General features: G+C 55.4%; 1 protein-coding gene across 3 annotated transcripts in view; it reads right to left on the bottom strand.

The window, feature by feature from the left end:
- KSR1 (kinase suppressor of ras 1) overlaps window positions 1-19,297 on the bottom strand; it is a 148,200-nt gene that overhangs the window by 39,832 nt on the left and 89,071 nt on the right. For all 3 annotated transcript variants that reach the window (XM_036267721.1, XM_036267722.1, XM_036267723.1), the window contains exon 3: window positions 1,227-1,374. In XM_036267721.1, coding sequence (XP_036123614.1) covers window positions 1,227-1,374 — 148 coding nt within the window. The remainder of the gene's footprint in view (window positions 1-1,226; window positions 1,375-19,297) is intronic.

Raw genomic sequence — 19,297 nt, 5'->3', positions numbered from 1 at the left:
AGTGCTTAATAAGTCAGTGATCTCCCTGCCCTGGCATCCAGGACAGGCAGGCAGCAGCCTCCTACCACACATGGGTCTCCAACACTCGGTAGCTGGTTCAACCACAGTTCTTTACAATTCGGGCCTACAGAGGGAGGGTTGACAAGTTACCCCAAGATTCCAGCTTGGGTGGCAAGTACTTTGCAATCTCCTCAACGGGGGAACAAACCAACCACCATCAAAGACTGAGGCTTAAATCCCCTCTGCCACCCACTGCCGTGTGTCCTTGGCCGGCCCTCTCTGGGCTCAGTCTCCGCCTCTGTAAAGTAAGGGACCAGATGTTGACGTCTGTGTCGCGTTGATCTCTGCACCTGCCAGGATGCCCAGCGCACGGAGGTTTTCTGAACGGAGTGAAGCTCTCCACAGTGGCTGTGTTCGGAGGAGGACTTGGTGCAATGGGGCCAGGGAAGAAATTAAGCTCAGTCCTCCATGACAAACAGTCCAGCAGGATACAAACCTCAGGGGCTTCCACAAGCCTCAGGCAGCCAGAGATAAGACAGGTGGCTCAGATAATTAAACAACGTGGCTAATTCCACTCATTAGGCTCGTTTCAAAGCCTTATCTGTGGGTTGGTAGGAGAGCATGAAAAGTCACCGTATTTGAAGCTGCTTCCCAGCAGGATCTAGAAAGCCAGCAATATTCCCCAGGGCCTCATCTGATGCCAGGGTCACACCCTTCGCCTGCGGCCTCTGTGCTCACACTCGGGGCTGAAACAACGTGCGCTTCCCCGAACCCTGCTTGCAGGCTGAGCCCACCGCAGTGAGTCCTTCTGAGCACACAGCCCAGCCAGCGATGAGGACAGGAGACATGGGGAGAGCGGTGAGCGGGGGTGGGGAGGGAGCTGGAATGCAGGGAGCCGCTGGAGGGTTCCCGGAGCCTAACAAATGTGCTCCGAAGAGGGGAACACATACAGGGCCGGCCCAGCAGGCCAGCCTGGGGTTCAAACAATGACTCAAGCTTCCCTGTGTCAGCACTGGCCCGGCCCGAGCCCCCTGACGTGGGGAGAGCCTCTGTCTCAGGTCAGGTTCATCACACACTTTCTGACCGTCCACCCTGGCCTTCCCACGCTATCCCAGAAACCCTGGCCCCACCTGCCCACCCATCGCCCTCTCAGTCCCCAGGGAACCAGGCTGGGCCTGGGGAGGGAGGGCGGGCGTCTCGGGTGCGGGGGAGGCAGGCCTACCTACCCAGACCTGTCACCTTCCGCAGGCAGGTGAGCGCGTACTGCAGGCGGCCGCACTCCTCCGCGCTGGCCCCACAGCGCCGCAGCGTCTCCTTCACCTTGGCCTCGTTCATGTCCAGCAGGGCATCCAGGGTGAGCTCTCGGAGGATCTCCTGGGGACGCACAGAAGGGACAGGCAGAGGGCCAGTGAGCCTCGGTCGGCCCGCGCCCTCTTCGTTCTCCCCCAGGCGGGCGGCCTCCCAGCTGAGTGGCAGGGGCCAGCTGCTAGTGGGCTGGACTCGACCTGGGGCCACCACGTGTCTGAGGACTAGGCAGCCGCTCTCCCCCGGCCCCCAGGGCTCCCAGAGCCGGCAGCTGAAGGAGAGAGGCCTAGCCTCGGGTGGGGGGGTGGGGGTGGGGGTGGGGGCGGAAGGGAAACAGCGGAGAAGTTTTGATCAGGGCTTGCCGCCCCTGGTTTCTTTTCATTCCTCTGCCCAGAAAAACGACCAATCGTGACACCGTTTAGAAGGACAGTATTTGAGGTGCAGACAGCCCTTTACAGTGCCGCTGCCCTGGATCGGATCAGACAAGACTTCAAGCGAAACTGGCTTAGTGAGAGAAGGGTTAAAAAGAAGGGACCCTCGCCCTGGCCAGTTTGGCTCAGCAGTTAGAGCGTCGGCCTGCGGTCCTGAGAGACCCGGGTTCGGTTCCGCTAAGGGCGCGTGCCTCGGCTGCAGTTTGTCCCCGGCCCTGGTCGGTTGTGCGGGTGGCAGCCACTCGATGTGTCCCTTTCACATCGATGTTTCTCTCTCTCTCTCTGTTCCTCTCTCTCCCTCCCACTCTACCTGAACAAAAAATGGAAAAATGTCCTCGGGTGAGGATAAAAAAAAAACAAAAAAACAAAAAGAAGGGACCCTCACCTGGCCAGGTGGCCCCGTTGGTTGGAGTGCCATCCCCTACACCAAAAGGTTGCAGGTTCGAGTCCCAGCCGGGGTACATACAGGAGGCAACCGATCGATGTTTCCCTCACATCAATGTTTCTCTCTCTCCCTCCTCTCCCTAAAATCAATAAAAACACATCTTCAGATGAGGATTAAAAAAAAAAGAATTGCCCTGGCCAGTTTGGCTCAGCAGTTAGAGCGTCTGCCTGCGGTCCGGAGAGACCCGGGTTTGGTTCCTGCTAAGGGCACGTACCTTGGTTGCAGTTTGTCCCCGGCCCTGGTTGGGTCGTGCGGGTGGCAGCCACTCGATGTGTCCCCTTCACATCGATGTTTCTCTCCCTCCCTCCCACTCTATCTGAACAGAAAATGGAAAAATGTCCTCGGGTGAGGATAAAAAAAAGAATGAACCCTCAGCAGGTGTGCAGGCACTTACTACCTCACTCGACTTCGCTCTAGGTCAAACCTCCCAAGGGCTGAAGGTAGCAGAGGGGAAGTGAGAGGCTCCAAGTGTGAGAAGGACACAACGCAGACCTGGAAGGTGGAGGGGCCTCTAGGAGAGAGTGGCCCCCCAAAGACCAGCAAGGAAAGGGGAACCTCAGACCCATGGCCACCAGGAACTGGATTCTGCCAACCACCTGAATGCCCTTCGACGTGGCTTCTTCCCAAGGCTCCCAGGTAAGAGGCCAGCCTGTGACACCTCGGCTCCAGCGTGGTGAGAGCGTAAGCAAGGAGCCCGCCTGGACTCCTCCACCCAGTCTTCCTCCTCCTCCAGAACTGTGAGCTAGCAGATGGGGTGCTTTAAGGCGCTAAGTTTGTGCTGACTTGTTACACCGACAGAAAACTAATACAAAGAGGGATTACTCAAATCAAGGCCTGACTGACTTCAAAGCTTGTGCTCGTTCCCCTCACCAAGGAAAGAAGAAACCCCTCTGGTTATGGTTACTTAGAGCCACCGTGATACTAAGCCTGGAGCAGACTCAGAACAATGGGACATGTCCCTGGCCTCCAGTGGCTTGCAGAGTGGGGGAAAAACACACCAATGCACTGTAACGAGACATGGCCGAGCACAGAGAAAGCTCAGAGTTGCTAGTTGCGGGACCAGTGATAAGATGTTTTGCTTTTTTAAAATTTTCTTTGGCCCTTTTCTTATTTTTTTTTAAGAGGTGGGGGGGGAGAAGAAAGGGAAGGAGGGAGGGAGGGAGAGAGAGAGAGAGACATCAATGTGAGAGAGACACATTGACTGGTTGCCTCCTGCATGACCCCAACCGGGGCCCAATCTGCAAGTGAGGTACATGCCCTTGACTGGAATCAAACCCGAGACCCTTTGGTCCATGGGCCGACGCTCTAACCACTGAGTAAAAGTGGCCACAGCAGCCCCTTTCTATATTTTTCTAGATTTTCTATAACAGAGAAAGCCAGACATCCCACATCAAATGATTCAGAGAAAGTTCACAGTTCTTGAGAACCTAAGCTGTTTTCATTGATTTTTACCAAGCTGTGTCTAATTTTATTTTAAAAGAGTGATGTTATTGTCATTCTATCCAATCTGCCGTCAAAACTGGCCTGATGAAGATATCGGCCGAGTCACTGGGGCAATGTGATGCTTGGGCCTTGTGCTGTCGGGAGGCGGGGGCACAGCTGAGGCCGGGGGTGCAGCCCCAGGACTCTGGCCATGTCCCTCCCTCCCCACCACTGTAACGTCTGTATATTCTTCAATCTCCAGGGTTGTGGACAAGAATCTTGTAGTTGCTTAGAATGATTCATACCAACAATCAGAAATAAACACACAAGTAAAAGCACCAAGAAGCTCATCATTGGGTGGACCAAGCCGTGGCCGTCAGAAACCCTCCTAGATGATAAAACCAGAGCGTCATAGGACAATGATAAGAACAGCAGAGAGGGGGCTGAAGAGATAATGGTCCCAGGGCAGAAACTTTTGCCTTTATTGCCCTCAGTAACATGCTTCATCAAAAGGCGGGTGTGACACCTTTCCCCCTCGTTTTACTATGAAGAGCAGGCTGGCAATACTGTGGACGAGCAGATGGCGGTGACGTCGGCCCTCACACAAGAGCAGAAACCACCCCTCCCCCCTCCCTGGTGTCCTCAGTTCTCGAAGAGGCTCCTGCATTTTCCCAAGGCTGTGATGACTCAGCAGGTTCCTGAGAGGAGGTTCCTCTATCTGCCTGATTTGGGGGCCTAGGGGGGAGACAAGGACACCAACAAGCCTAGAAACCCAATCCCCAATGTAACTAAAATGCTGGAGATTGGTTTTCTTTCTTTGTAGTCCTCTCTTCACCACCCATACTAAGTTTCAGTTTCTCCCACGTAAGAACAGCATTTATTATTGTGAACTACCTGCCGATACAATATGCCCAGTATGTCCACAGTATTGCTTGTCAAAACCACTCAGCAAGGAGAGGCTGTTAAGTCCAGTTTCTTGAGGCTCAGAGACCTCCTACAAGGCTACTTAATAAATGGCAGGGCCTGAAACCCAGGCATGCCGTTCCCAAAACTCCTTCAGTTATTCCAACCCAAGGACCCACTTAACTTGGAGATGCCCCAGCCCCCCCGGGGACAAGCATGGCTTCCTGGAGCGTGAACTCTGCGTGTCCAGCCATGAAATGAGAGTGCTTAGCACACCGCTCTCGCCGTGATTCCTGACTGTTCCTTCCATTCTCTGGTCCCTCGTCCCTGCAGGGTTGGATCACTGAGCTGAGGAGAGGGACTGCCTACTTCTACCTAAAAGCTGCAGTCAGGCCCTGACTGGTTTGGCTTGGCGGTTAGAGCATCAGCCTGCCGACCAAGGGGTCTCGGGTTCGATTCCCGGTCGAGGGCATTTACCGGGGTTGCAGGTTCCATCCCAGGCCCCGGTTGGGGTCGTGCGGGAGGCAGCCAATCAATGTGTCTCTCTCACATCGATGTTTCTCCCTCCCTCCCTCCCTTCCACTCTATCTGAAAAAAAATCAATGGAAAGATATCCTCGGGTGAGGGTCAACAACAAAATGCTGCAGTCAGTGAAGCTGCCCACCACTCTGGCTACCTAGTCAAGTGAGGGTCTCAAACACAGCCTCAGGGCCAGGCCTTTGGAAGAAGGGAGGTCAGAGGAGCTGAGGTACGAGAAATGCTTCTCTCGCCTCTACTGGACAACAAGAAATCCAGCAGCGGCAAGGGCGATGCTCACCAGAAACCCACCCTCTACCCTCACTCAGAGGGGAGACTAGGGAGGGGAGCCCTTCCTTCTGGTTTTCAAGAAATCTGAATTTTTATTTTAAAGGGGAAGGTTTGCATGGTGGTAACCAATGCAGGCCTGTGCAGACCAAACATCCCCATGGCTACGGGGAAACCTGACTCCCACACGGGGCCTGTGTGAAGAAGCTGACACCTTCCAAATGTCTGATCGGCGACTTCCAAAGCTTGACTTCTGCAGGCAACTGGGGAGAAACGGGGCCTGGCAACATGCCTCAGGGTGGCCAGGCCTTCCCGGTGAGCACGAGGCAGGCAGGCCCGGCTGGTGGCTGCACAGGCCCCGAGCGGCCCAAGAGATGCCCCCCAGCCCCTTGGCACCCCAGAACCTCACACACAGATGTGACTGGCCCACCCACAGTGCCGAGCACAGCCAAGTATGAGTTAGGAAGTTATTTCAGACCAGAATGATTCACATACAAATTTGCTGGATAAGCTCTCCGCTGAAAGCAAATGAGGGAATTAGTTCAACCACCTTCTAAAGGCGAACTCACAGGCCTGCTGACAGCCTGGCAGGCAGAGCGGCTCCGAGACCCTCTCAGGTCTGAGAGGCCCCGAGAGAGCCACCCGCCCGCCTGCAGGCACGTGGAACATGCCAGGCTGTCTCCAGGCCAGGGGCCCGCGCCCTGGAGTTCTGGGGAGGGGACGAAGGCCGAGCGTCTATATGCTTTGAAGAGAATCACTGCCCACCCCACCCCAGCTTCTGTGCAAAGAAGGAAATACGAATGAGAAACCAAGAAAGGAGAGCCTGGTGCCCAACCCATTTCGGGAGCTCCCTGAGCTCGGGTGAGCGTGCAGCACAGAAGCAGAGCAGTGACAACTGGGACACAGCAAGAGCTCCAGGGGACACTGGCTCCGCCTCTGCCCACCCCCTCCAGACACAATGTATACTCTCCAGTGGGAGACATGGAGTCATCCTTTCTTATATACCTAATAATTAGAGTCGGGTCAGCTGGGCGCTGAGGTCATTCCCAGCCTGTAATCATTAAACTGCTGGTTCTGTTCTCTATAGAGGCCATAGTATAGACGGTGGGGTGGGCTGGCCCAAACACGGCTACCCCCTCCCCTCAGCAGCTGGCAGTGCTGGTGTCACAGGCCAGGCAGGGTATCAGATGGTACCCTGGGACTTCCCAGCAGCCACGGGGCTGCCTGGGGTCTATACTTAGAAACCTGTGCCGGCTGACACCGAGGGCCATCCGCACTCACCGTGCTCAGTCAGGTGGACAGTGGGCACGCCAGGGGCGCCGCAAAGCCTGTGTCGGGCCCATGGCAGCTCGAGCGGCCTGCAGTGAAGGCCAGCTTGAAGAAAGACTAAGAAGCAAGCCCAAACTTGGTGCATCGGTTTGGCTTTCTCGTCCTAGAGCACAGGATGGATCGGTAAAGTCAGGAACTGCCCCAGTCAGTGCTGGGGGCACTCAAGGTCCATCTGCAGAACCTGGATTTCTAGGGGGTGTGGACAAAGACCTCCTCTAGCTGCCCTGGCTGGAGGTTAAAGGGCCAGGATCCTTCACCACAGGTGCTTCCCTGGAAACTGGTCATGTCAGAGGCCAGAGGTGGACTCCCAGACCCTGTGGGTGTGGTACAGGACCCCGCACACCCCTGTGAGGCCAGGGCCCAAGGCGGGGGGAAAGGACAGAGAGAAGAGCAGGAAGATTTCGCTAGCAGCCAGACTGGGAGTCCACATGCCTCCAGTTGGCAAGGGAGCCCCTTCCTTCCTGCTCCCTACCACTGGGGCTGAGGGAGGGGGGGGCTGAGACTCAGATAATAGTAGGACATTCTGGGAGGTTCAGGAGGGGCTGAGGCGGTGAGGGCCTGGGTCAGGCAGCCTCCTGGGATTTCCACGGAGATCAGCAGACAGCTCAAGGATGCTTGCTCTGCCTGTGACCAGCGTCTGCGCCCGCCCAGCCTCTTTACTATCCCAGCCCCGGGGAGAAGGCAGCTGCTTCCTGGAGCCCTTCTCTCGACCACCTCCCAGCTGGCCAGCACAGCGAAGGAAGGGTCAGATTTGGTCCTGGGTACCCCCTTGCCCCTGGGCCAGTCCCTGCTCCTCTCTGGGCTTTGATGTCATCATGTATAAAATGAGTGGGTTTGGCTAGATTGAATCTGTAGCTCTCAACCCTGGTGGCACCTTGGAATCACCTGGGGGACTTTCAAAAAAATCCTGGTACTCAGGCCCCACCTCAAACCAACCAAATTAGAATTTCTGGGGGCGGGCACCATGAGGGGAGACAGGCTGCTGGGTATTAAGTGTGGTCAAATAACCCGGGGCAAAAGGGTCTCAGAATGCCCAGTTTAGAAGGCAGGTCTGGCTAGGCCAGGCCAGGGCTGCGTTCTGGGGCCTGACCTCCTTCAACGCAACCCTCACCTAGCCCATGCACAGCCGTCCCAGAGATGTCCTCTCCTATACACCAAGGCCTCCCCCGCTCCCACAAGGCAGGGTGGAGGCCCACGGAGTGGGGAGTCTAGCTGTCTCTGGCCTGTGTATTGGTATGTCTGGGTTTGAGAGCCTCAGAAAGATGGTGCAGTGGTGAGATGGGGTGTAGAGGGTGCGGGGTACAGGTTAAAGGGGAGGAGACGAGAATGGGCCAAGAGAGGGTAGGTGCTGAGCATTTATTATGCATTTCCTGGGTGCCAGGCACTCTGCTGGATGCATAAAAGGTCAGCACATGCAATCTTCATAACATCCTGAGATGAGTGATAAAGCTCAGAGAGGGTAGGTAACTTGCTCAAGGTCACACAGCCCGATTGGTGAGGCGGAGGCATAGCCATCTCTACCTTGTCCCAGCCAGTGGCCCTGCCTGTGCTGGTGCCCACTTCTTAGCTCTACACAACGAGGTCTTTGCCCCAGGGCAGAGCCTACCTGGCATCACAGGTCACATCTGACTTTCCTGACTCCACACCGTGCCCTACCCCCAGGTAGCTGGGGTGAGCTCCAGCTGTGAGTTCAAAGCAGCTGCAGGCCTGTCAGGGGGTTTTCCCTCCACATTCCTTCTCAATCCCCTCAGCTCCCCTCCTGCCCTCTGGAGGAGATGGGTGCTTTCTACGTCTGCCCGAGACCAGGTCTCCAGCATCCGGCAGCATCTGCTATCACCACCCGGGGCCTGGCCTGACCCCTAACCCCTTGGAGAGCCTGTCAAGTGGCTGCCTCCCAGGCCCCAATCTTTCTCCTACAAACCCTGAGGTACCCAGTGCAGGAACTGGCAGGACCTGCTTTTGCTGAACAGGCCGGAGAGAGCGTTTTCAGCTCTGCAGGCCACGCGGTCTTTGTCATAACTCCTCAGCTCCACCAGCGGAGCGCCAACACCGCAGACAGTGCGTGAACAGACCGTGTGGTTGCGTTCCAACAAAACTTTTCATTCTTCTTGTTTTATTTATTTATTTTTGGTATGTGCTCCTAGCGGGAACCGAACCCAGGACCCTCTGGTCCTCAGGTCGACGCTCCAACTGCTGAGCCAAACTGGCCAGGGCCCAACAGAACTTTTAGTATGGACACTGAAACCTGAGTTCATTTCATTTTCACATGTCATAAAAGTCTTCTCTTTTGTGCTCCTTAGCAGTTAAAAATGTGCAAACCCTTCTTAGTTCAGAAGGCTGTCCAAACAACAGCGATGGGCTGGATGTAGACCAGGGGCCAGAGTTTGTAACCCCATCTAGAGGGTCGTTCGTTCAACCACTCAACAAACACAGGCACCTGTGCTGGGCTCCATCTCCTGGTGGCCGTGGGCCCCACTGCTCCTTCCCTCCCAGCCTCCCCTGGGCTGACATTCCTCACGCTGGCCAAGCCCAGCACACTCCCAGCAGAAGGGGGCACAGGAAGCTTCGCGGCAGGCCCCCATCAGCCATCTGGGCAGCCAGCACTCTGTCACCTTTCTCTGTGGCATCAACACGCATTTCCAGAACTGCTCCTCCTGGCTGCTGCTTGAGAGTAGCCAGACACATCCAGCATTAGAGAGATCCGTATGCGTATGCGTACGCACGTGCACATAGATACACACACACGCACGCACACCCCGGTTTGGGGGCTGCATACTTCCCCCCATACATGCCACTCCCAGAACGGAGAGAGGAGACGGGTGAGCTTCTACAGGGGGTTCTCTGCACCCAGGATATTTGCTAATTGTTGGGGGGGGGGGCACTATTATTCACCAGACTCCACAGTAAAACCCAAGTCAAGAATGGGACACTCTAAAACAAACAGACCGGGGTCAGGGTAGGTCAGGGGGAGGGAGGGCTTACCAGCAGCCAAACAGTAACACTAACCCTTGGGTGACACTTGGCTTCTGGGGAACCGGCAGATGGGAAAGTCCCTCCCTGCACAAGTAGGGTGGCGTGGAGGGGCCAGAGCTCTGAGCAGCGGGGAGGTCGGAGGCCCTTCACTACCCCGGCCCCAGGGCAGAGCTTCCCCAGACCTGCAGCCCACCCCCGTCCACTCCACCACACACACCCCGTGTCCCTGGTTGCCGCAGCAGCAGGTGAGAAGAGGGTGAGCAGGTGGCAAAGGGGACACAGGCCAGGCTGGCAGTTGGGTGAGGAGGAGCTGCCCCAGAGGCAGGGTGAGGGTATGGTGTGCCATTCCGACAGGGACACCTGTGAGAGGGCCAGGGGGAGCGTGAGGAAGGCGCTGGGACAGCGGCCCTAAGCTGGCCGTCCCCGGCACCCTGGGAGGCCTCACAATCCTATGCAGCGGGTGCAGGGAAAGGGGTTTGGCTTAAAATGTATGTCACTGCAGGGAACCTCAGCTCCCCGAGGGTGGAGGCACTGACAGAAATAAACGGGTCCTTGGGTGTGGCCACGTCTGTAGCCATCTTTGTGGCTTGCTGGTCCCCAACTTCTCCCCTGTTCAAACACAGTTAAAGAAAGGATTCCCAGACAAGTTGATTCCGTCTCCCTCTCCTGCCTCCTCCACATCCACAGAGAAAGAGCTCCGAGTCCACCAGTGAGGCCACCGTCCAGAAAGTGCGCGGGCTGGCCAACCGGCCTCAGGCACAGCGACTTTGCTTGGGGCCCTGGCACATACCTTGGCCCCAGCTTTGGGGTCTGGAGGGCCCCCCTAGAGCCAGAAGTCAAATCACGGACCCATTCACCAGAGGGGCAAATCCCAGTGTTCAGCACATGGTCTGTCCTTTCGGTTGTTTGTCTGTCCAGGTGGGGATTCGTCAGGCCACAGGGAGTGAGCCCAGAGCTGGAGACCTGAGACCCAGGCTGCTCTGCCTGAGTGCAGGGACCTCATCACTTCACAGCTACCCCACAGGAGTCCACCTAGGCAGCCAGGATCCCCAGGAGCTCCTGGAGGTGGGCAGCTCCTCTCTGTAGTTTTCCAGAAACACTACAAACAATTCCTGCCCTGCAGCAGCCATGGGAGCCCAGTGGAGCCCAGTGGATGGCCAGGACTCAAGCCAAGGAGGCCACTGCCAGAGTCCCCAGGGTCTGAGGGCATGAAAGGGGCCAAGAGACACTCATGAACTAATGGGAGAGAAAGCCTCCCTATGCCAAGGTCCAAGGCAGAGTTCGAAGGGACCTTAGAGACAATCTAGTCCAACGCTCATTTTACAGAGGAGAAAACCAAGGTCCAGAGAAGGAGACCCACCTGGTCACCCAGAACAGCACCAGAACCACGGCCCTGCCAGTGACCAGCACCGGGATACATCCTACCCCCGGAGTGCTCACGGTTTCCCACCGTGGGTTCCTTATCCACAGGGAAAGGTTTTCTTCTCCCCTGTGTCCTGAGCTGCTCTCGGAGTGAGCCAAGGGGAAGACCTCCCTGAGGTCTGCCCTGAGACTCACCTCCGAAGGCGCCGGCCCACAGGATGCCGAGCCCTGTGCTCGGCTCGAGGGCCCAGGGCCTCCCCCGGAGCCTGGCAAGTCCCTCGTGTGTTGACGACTCAAAAGATGGCGGGTGGGCAGGAATCCTCAACTCCATGTCCCTGCCTACCACTCATGCCCACGTTGGTGTCAGCGAATACTTTTCTTGTTTTTGAAAAGAAGAAGCAAACTCCACATCGCCAGCTACACCCAAACACCCGGGTTCTCAGACAAGGAGCCCACCCAGGCTGTGGCACATGGGTTCTTACTCAGCTTCTCGCCGTGCTTCCTCTTTTCCCAACCCATCTAATCATAAAAATAACAACTACTGGTACCACTGCAACCCACGAGGTGGCCCGGGCACAACTGCGTGGCGGCTGAGGAAAGTGAGGGTCAGAGCGATGAAGACACGGCAGGTGAGCGATGGTGCCTGGATCGGACCCTGGTCCGTGTAACTCCGAGCCAGCGCTCACGGCACCCCGCAGCTGCGCCTCCCTGGCCTGGTGACCAGAGGCGCTGAGAGGCAGGGCTGGGTCTGCCGTACAGCCTGTCCCGAGTTCCCTGCAGAAGGAGCAGGCTCAAAACATGGGCCCTGTTCAAACCCAAAACCACGCACTAGAAGGATGGGGAAAATCTGTTTCAGAAGGTCCAGCCAGTTCCTCAGCCACTTGACCCCAAGAAAGGGGACGAAATAATGAAATGGAAGTCACATTCCACCCCGAATGCAGATCTCTCCAGGCGTGGTCTAGTTAGCAAAGCAAGGACTCTGCGCACAGACAACTATGCCCATTCCGGGGACTCGCAGCAAGGCTGCCCGACCCCAGCCCCCAGCGCCTACCTCGCAACCCTCCAGCCCTGGCTGGGCCAGGCCGCGCGCTTCCCGCAGCACCACGGGCGGTGAGGCTGTGCCCCTTGAAGCCTTGGCCGTCACCCAGCTCCACAGGCAATGCATGGTGAGGGGCCCGAGCACAGGGTCCCCGGCAGCCCCAGACCCTTGTGCCGTGTCCCGGGGAAGGACGAGGCAGGGAGAGTTTTTGTTGTCATGACTGTAGTGAACAGTCACTGCAGCCAAAAATAGTCTGTGCCTGGGAGCTGGGGAGTCAGCACATACCTCCCAGAGCAGGTGCTGGGGGCAAGGCGCACAGGCTCCCGCGGGCCTCGCTGCCGGGGGCCAGGGACCAGGCGCCAGGGACCAGGCCACAAACAGAGAGGGTTTTCCCTGCCTTGCTGCCCCCTCCAGAAAGTCTGACCCGAGTCAACAAGGAGCAAGATGATCATCTCCCTCCTCCCAGTGACTCATCTGGGGAACCCCCACTCCCACATGAACTGCAGCTGCCCCACCTTCCCTGCAGTGCTCACATGTGGGGCTGGCTGGGCTGGGCAGCGTGGAAGAGCCACGCAAACCACTGGTATCAAACCCACAGACTTGGACAGCAAAGACTGAATTTTATTATATGTAGATAAAAAAATTTCAATGTACAAGGCTAAGGGGCTGGCTACCAGTGGCTGGTGGGGTCGTGTGTGGTGGTGGTGGGGTAACTTTTCTATATTTTCAAATTCTCCTACAATGAACATTTGTAATTGGATTTACTAAATGTCACTTTAAAATAAAATTTTAAAAAAGGAAAGATGCTCAGACATGTGCAACATGGTCCCACCTATGAGAATTTAAAGAGTGAGTGTGTGTGCGCGTGTGTGTGTGTTTCACGACCTCAGCTTTGGAGCCAGACCTCCTGGATATGAACCTTTCCTGGATCTACCACTTACCATCTAGGGGACCTCAGGTAGGTGACACTGTCCTTAGTTTCTCTAAGGGGTTGGTGCATTGCCTCCTGCTAGGGACTAAACATTCACCTCTCTCCAAAATCCACATGCTGCCACCTAAGCCGTGTGGCGGAGGGTGCTGCGGCTGTCCCTGCCACCTGCAGGTGGGCCTCTGGGAGGTGGTCAGGTCGTGCGGGTGGAGCCCTCACGACCAGGCTCAGTGCTTTGGGAAAAGGCTCCCGAGGAGCTGCCTGGCCCCTTCCACCGCATGGAAACCCCGCAGGAAGACGGCCATCTCGGAGCCGGGAAGCAGGTCGTCACCAGACACCAATCCGCTGGCACCTTGACCTCGAACTTCTCTGCACGCAGAACTGGGAGAAATACATTTCTGTTGTTCATAAGCCAGTCGGCCCGCGGGGTTTTGTTACGGCATCCTGAGGGCACTGAGACACCCTCACAGGGGTACCGGGATGAGGTACTCCCTGTAAAGCTCACCGCTCGGTCCCAGGGACACTGGAAACACTCACTAAGAACTACAGCATAAGTTCACGACTACACTACACACAAAAAGGAGAAAATGAAAAACCAAAAAACCCAAACCGACAAGCACGGAGCGCTGACGGAAAGCCATGCACCCGCATGTTTGTAGTGTCTCCTCTGAGCAGACAGACTATGGGATCAACACCAGGAAACGGCAGTACTACTGTTTTCTTTAATTTTTGTATTTTTCACATTTTGAAAATGAACGTGTAAATTACTGGCTATTAAGGAAAAAAACCTAAGAAGTCCAGAAGCGATGATTATCTCTGTATAGGATTAGATATGACTTGTTTTCTTTGCTTTTCTTTTTTCTTTTTGGTTTTAGAGAGAGAGGAAGGGAGAGGGAGAGAGATAGAAACATCGATGAGAGAGAACATCGATTGGCCACCTCCTATACGCCCCCCCACTGGGGATCACAACCTGGGCATGTGCCTGACTGGGAATCGAACTGGCGACCTCTTGGTGCATGGGTCAACGCTCAACCACTGAGCCACAAAGGCAGGGCTGCTTTTCTATATTTTCTAAAATAAATATTACTTTCATAGTGAAGAAAATAAAAATGTTACTAAAGACAAAAACTGAGGGATAGGCTCTCCTGTTACATTCTAGAAACAGGATCTCCGTAGACAACCCCCAGGGTCTGGGCCTTTGTCACACCATCTCTGGGCCTGAGGACTTCCCCTCGGGAATGGGGCATAAACCCCCAGCCAGGGGAAAGCCAGGTGACCCATGCCCACGGAGAGCTGTGGTGAGGGTGTGGGTGCTGCTACGTGACAGAGAACATGCCTGCGCACCTCTCCCGCCAGCGGGGTAGGGCCAGGGCCGGGGAGAGCTTCCTCATCTAGACTGAAGCTGAAAAACGCCAGGGAAGGCGGACTGGCTTCGCTCTGGCCATGTGCTCATATCAGAACCAGTCACAGGGCTAGGAAGATGGACACCTCCAGCTGGCCCGAACTGGGTCATGACCTCTGAAGGGTCAGAGCCACCTGCACGCAGGAAACTGGCTCCTGTCAGGAGAAGGTGTTAGCTGTGAGGGTGTCAACATTTCCAGGCTGAGGGAAAAGAACACACAAAGGCCCTGGGTTATAACGGGAAACAACCCCACATGCGCACACAAGAAGGGAAGAGAGAGGAGGGGCAGGAGACGACGTGGAAGGAGGCAGATGCCAAATAAGCCGGGGCCTGGAAGGTACTGGAGGTGGGGGCTGGGTTTTACACGGAGTGCAATTAGACAACAATGCAGGACTGTACTCAGAAAACTGAGATGATGACTGCATTTGGGTTTTAAGAAGAATCCTTCTTGGCCCTGACCAGTTTGGCTCAGCGGTTAGAGCGTCAGCCTGCGGTCCGGAGAGACCCGGGTTCGGTTCCCGCTAAGGGCATGTACCTCGGTTGCAGTTTGTCCCCGGCCCCGGTTCGTCGTGCGGGTGGCAGCCACTCGATGTGTCCCTTCACGTCGATGTTTCTCGCTCTCTCTCCCTCCCACTCTATCTGTACAAAAAATGGAAAAATGTCCTCGGTTGAGGATTAAAAAAAAAAAAAAAAAGAAGAATCCTTCTTGGCTGAGGACAAATGAAATAAAGGGGAGAGAGAGAGAGAGATGTGGGTGCTACTGCACCAGTCCGTGCAGACCTGGGAATCTATATTTGGAAACAGAGCTCATGGGATTTGCCAGTCAATTGAATGTGGAGGTTGAGGAAACAGAAGGAATCAGAAATGACTCCTCGGATTCTAGCTAGAGCAACTGACAGATGAGTCAACAGACTCAGCCAGAGAGGCAGGGGACTTGTCTGCGGTCAGACCACTAGCAAGCGGCAACGTTTTGTCTGCTTCCCCAACCAGGTGCTGGGCTGTCTAATTCCAGGGGTCATGCTCTGAAGTAGTCTTGTTTTCCAATCCTGCTGCCGGCCCAAAGGTATACAGCTAGAAGTGAGGGCCAGTGACATTTATATGCTGTTTTGTTTGTTTTTTTTAAAAGAAGGGTAATGAGAAAAGAGACTTTCACTTCATAATAATTAAAACAGCGTGGTGCTGACACACGAATGTCCCAATATCTAGCTGATCAGAGCAATCTGTTCCAGAACAAGCTTATCTTTGAGGCAGGTGGTCCCCGGAGGAGGAGGGACAGCCCAGGAGCCAGGTGGCCCAGAGGAGGTTCAAGTATACACTGAGCAAAAGCCATCTCATAGCAGGGCTACTGGCACACAGTCCAGCTCAAGTCCTGCCCATCGCCAACAGAAACCAGAGGCCGCTCAGAAACCCTAGGCCTCTAAGAAATCCTTGCAATTCAACTTCCAAAATCCCAAATAAGAGCCTCTGAGACCACCTCCGCCCAAGACAACAAAGGCTTTGGATGATCTCATTTGACTCAGTCATTCAACAAGAACACCTACTCTGTGCCAAAGCAGTGAACCCAACAGCCAGGTCCCGGCCTGTGCGGCACTTGCAGGCTCATCGATTTTCACTGGACTGGGCAGCCCAGAAATTCAAGGAGGAGATGGGCTCGCCTTTCAAAAGTGCCAGCCGGGCCCTGGCCAGTGTGGCACAGTGGTCAGAGTGTCAGACCATGCAACCAAGGGTCTCAGGTTCGACTCCCAGTTAAGGGTGCGTACCTGGGTTGCAGGTTCAATCCCCGGCCCCAGCTGGGGTGTGTGTGTGAGGCAACCAATCAGTGTCTCTCTCACACTGATGTTTCTTTCTCTCCCTCCCTCCCTCCCTCTTTTTTTTCTCTCCCTTCCACTCTCTAAAAATCAGTGGAAAAATATCCTCGGGGGAGGATTAACAACATAAAGTGCCAGCCAGGATAGGGCTCAGAAGAACAGTCATGCTCATTTTTCAAATTTCTAGAAACCAGGGGCACCCCTACTCTCAAAGCTTCAAACAGGGCACATTGGCTCGGGATCAGAAAAATAAATCACTTCATTAACTGGAGAGAGTGATGTATGCAAGTTCCGCAAGGACAGGAACTCAGGTGCGAAGCCTAGAATAGTACCTGGCACACAATAGGCGGTAAAGACGCTTACTGAGTAAGCGGATGACGGGACCAGGAGGGAAAAACAGGAACAGGCCCTCCACTCTGTATCTTGCCACATTTCATCCTTTCCTCCCCCGGGGCCAGTCTGCTTTGCACTGTGGGTATCTGCACATGTGTACACGCCATCACCCTGTGCACACTGTATTTTGTTCATAATCAATCCCCTGTGATAATGAATCTGGGTACAAGGTAAGTGATCAGTGGGTGTAGAATAGATTGAAAGGAAACGAAGAAGGTCAGGAGGAGGAAGAGTGGGGGCGTAGAGGAGGGAGGAGGGAGAAGGAGGATGAAGAGGGGACGGAGACTGAGAGAAAGCTCAGCTCAGTTATACAACTATAGGTGGTGGCCCCAGGCCGGGCTATTCTGGGTAAGATATCGGGTGACAAAATCGTGTAGAAGATAAGCCTGGCTTTGGAGTCAGAAAGACGTGAGTCTGAACCCCAGCCCAGCTATCAGCTAGCTGTGTGACACTATCACACCACCCAACATCTCTGAGCCTCAGTTTGCTTAGCTATAAAATGGGGATCACAGAGCCCTGGCCAGTTTGGCTCAGTGGTTAGAGCATTGGCCCATGGACCAGAGAGTCCCAGGTTCGGTTCCCACTAAGGGTATAGGGCACATACCTTGGTTGCAGTTTGTCTCCGGCCCTGGTTGGGGTCGTGTGGATGGCAACCACTCGATGTGTCTCTCTCACATCAATGTTTCTCTCTCTCTCTCTCTCTCTCTCTCTTACCCCCTCTCTCCCTCCTGCTCTATCTGAAGATAAATGCAAAAATGTCCTCAGGTGAAGATAGAAAAAAAAAAAAAAAAAAAAGGGGGATCACAGAGTCTTCCCCACCCCCACCCCAGGTATAAGGGTTGTACAGGATGTGATATACCACCTTGCAGTTTGTCCCCTTCCTTCCCCAACCGCTTCTCCTGGCTGGCGGGTCACACCAGCGTGCCAGGCAACTGCCCAGGCCCCCTTTCCCCGTCCTAAGTGGGGGAGCTCTGTGGCCCATCCCCACTGGGCTGATACAGAGACCCCAATTCCGCGGTACCAAGGCAGCCCCCATGTGCAGATCCCCGGGGCGCGTGCCACATTCTGGGGAGGCTCCCAGCTGCCAACGCGCAAGGCTGCCACAGGTTCGGCGGAGGGCTCTCAAAGGGAGCGGGGGGACGAGAGGAAGAGGACGGGGCGAGGCCAGGAGCGAGGCAGCGGGTCCATGCTGATGGAGCTGCATCGAGGAGCCAAACAGCAGTGCTCCGCCCTGGTTTGATCTCAGCCTCCGCTGCATGCAGCCTCCACCCGCCGAGAGCAACGGCCACCCAGACACCCAGACGGCGGCAGAGTCAGGGGGCGTTCTCCCCCACTCCTGAGAGCAGGCCTGATTTCAACGTGGGAATGCAAGGATGGAAAAAGGGGAAAGAGAAACCTGCCCAGTCAGGGCCACAACAGAAACCCCTTACCGGACCCAACTCCATCTTCTGTTCCAAAAACACCACAGTGGGCTGACTCGGGGCGCCTGGATGCCCACCTCTGCCTGCGGGGGCCTTTCCCAGCCTGCGCCTGCCACTTCCCTGAACAACTTCCAACAGGGAAATTGCTACAGAAAAAAAATGGCCCCATGCCAGCAGGCTCTGAAATCATTTCCCCAGCTGCAGCCAGAACATGAAGCTGTGATTTTTCGTTTTTAACCTGTGGAAGGGGGTGGTGGTGGTGGTGGTGCAAACAGTCGGCGTGTGACTCCAGGTGTCCAGGGAGGGGGAAGGGGTGCTGCCTCTAAACTCACTCTCCCGCTCATGCCCTCTTCATGCTCCAACCCTCCAGGCAGGGGCTTCTCATCCCCACCCCCACCCCCACCCCCGTGATGAATCAGCCTTCTCACTCCTAAGAGTTTGATTTTCTTAAAACAATTCTAACACCCTCCCTGTCTCTCTCTCTCTCTCTGTCTCTCTCTCTCTCTCACACACACACACACACTTCAGTAATATCCCAGATAAAGCCCCAACCCCTGTGCTTTCCGAGACCCACGTGTGACTTCATCAGTCTCCTCCCAGACAAGGCCTTTCAAACCCTTCCTGTGTGGTGGGCACCAGCTCTCTCCGACATCAGGGTCTTTGCAGGTACTGTTCCCTCCATCTGGCATGCTCTTCCCTTCCCGCCAGGCTAGCTCTAGCCCTGAGGGAAGCCCTCCCTGGTACTGGTCCTTCTTTGACCTTCCCAGGCGGAGGTCGCCCGCCTGCTCCCCAGACCCCAGGCTGGCTTCCGCCAGGGCACTCGGTGCAGCCTGTAGTGCGTTTCAGCCAGCCTGTGAGCTCCTGGCACTGGGGAGTGTCGTTAGCTTCCTAGGTCTCAGCACAGGGCCCCAGCAGGGCAGGCTCCAGACCTGCACCCAAGTACAGCAGTAGCCACATGGCTATTTAAATTAAAATTCATAAGGACAAAATTTAAATTTAAATTTCTCAGTCACACAAGGCAAATTTCAAGTGCCCCATGGCCACACATGGCTGGTGGCTCCCATGTTAGGCAGGGCAGTATTGGACATTTCTATCATCACAGAAAGTTCTATTGGACAGCGTCACTCTAGACCAAGGTCTGAGCACTGGGTGAACACATGAAGGCATCTCCCAAGTCCTCTGTCTCCAACATCCCCGGAAGAGGGAGTGAAGAAGGAACCAAAGGCCACGTGTGTCAGAAGCACCCAGCAGGCTCTGAAGCCCAGAGGGCTGAGATCTGACGCCTGTGGGGGGGGAATCAGGAGTGTGCACAGAGCCTCTTCATCCGCCCAA

Source organism: Molossus molossus, unplaced genomic scaffold, assembly GCF_014108415.1.
Source record: "Molossus molossus isolate mMolMol1 unplaced genomic scaffold, mMolMol1.p scaffold_m16_p_19, whole genome shotgun sequence".
Classification (NCBI taxonomy): domain Eukaryota; kingdom Metazoa; phylum Chordata; class Mammalia; order Chiroptera; family Molossidae; genus Molossus; species Molossus molossus.
This window is presented reverse-complemented; position numbering and strand designations above follow the sequence as displayed.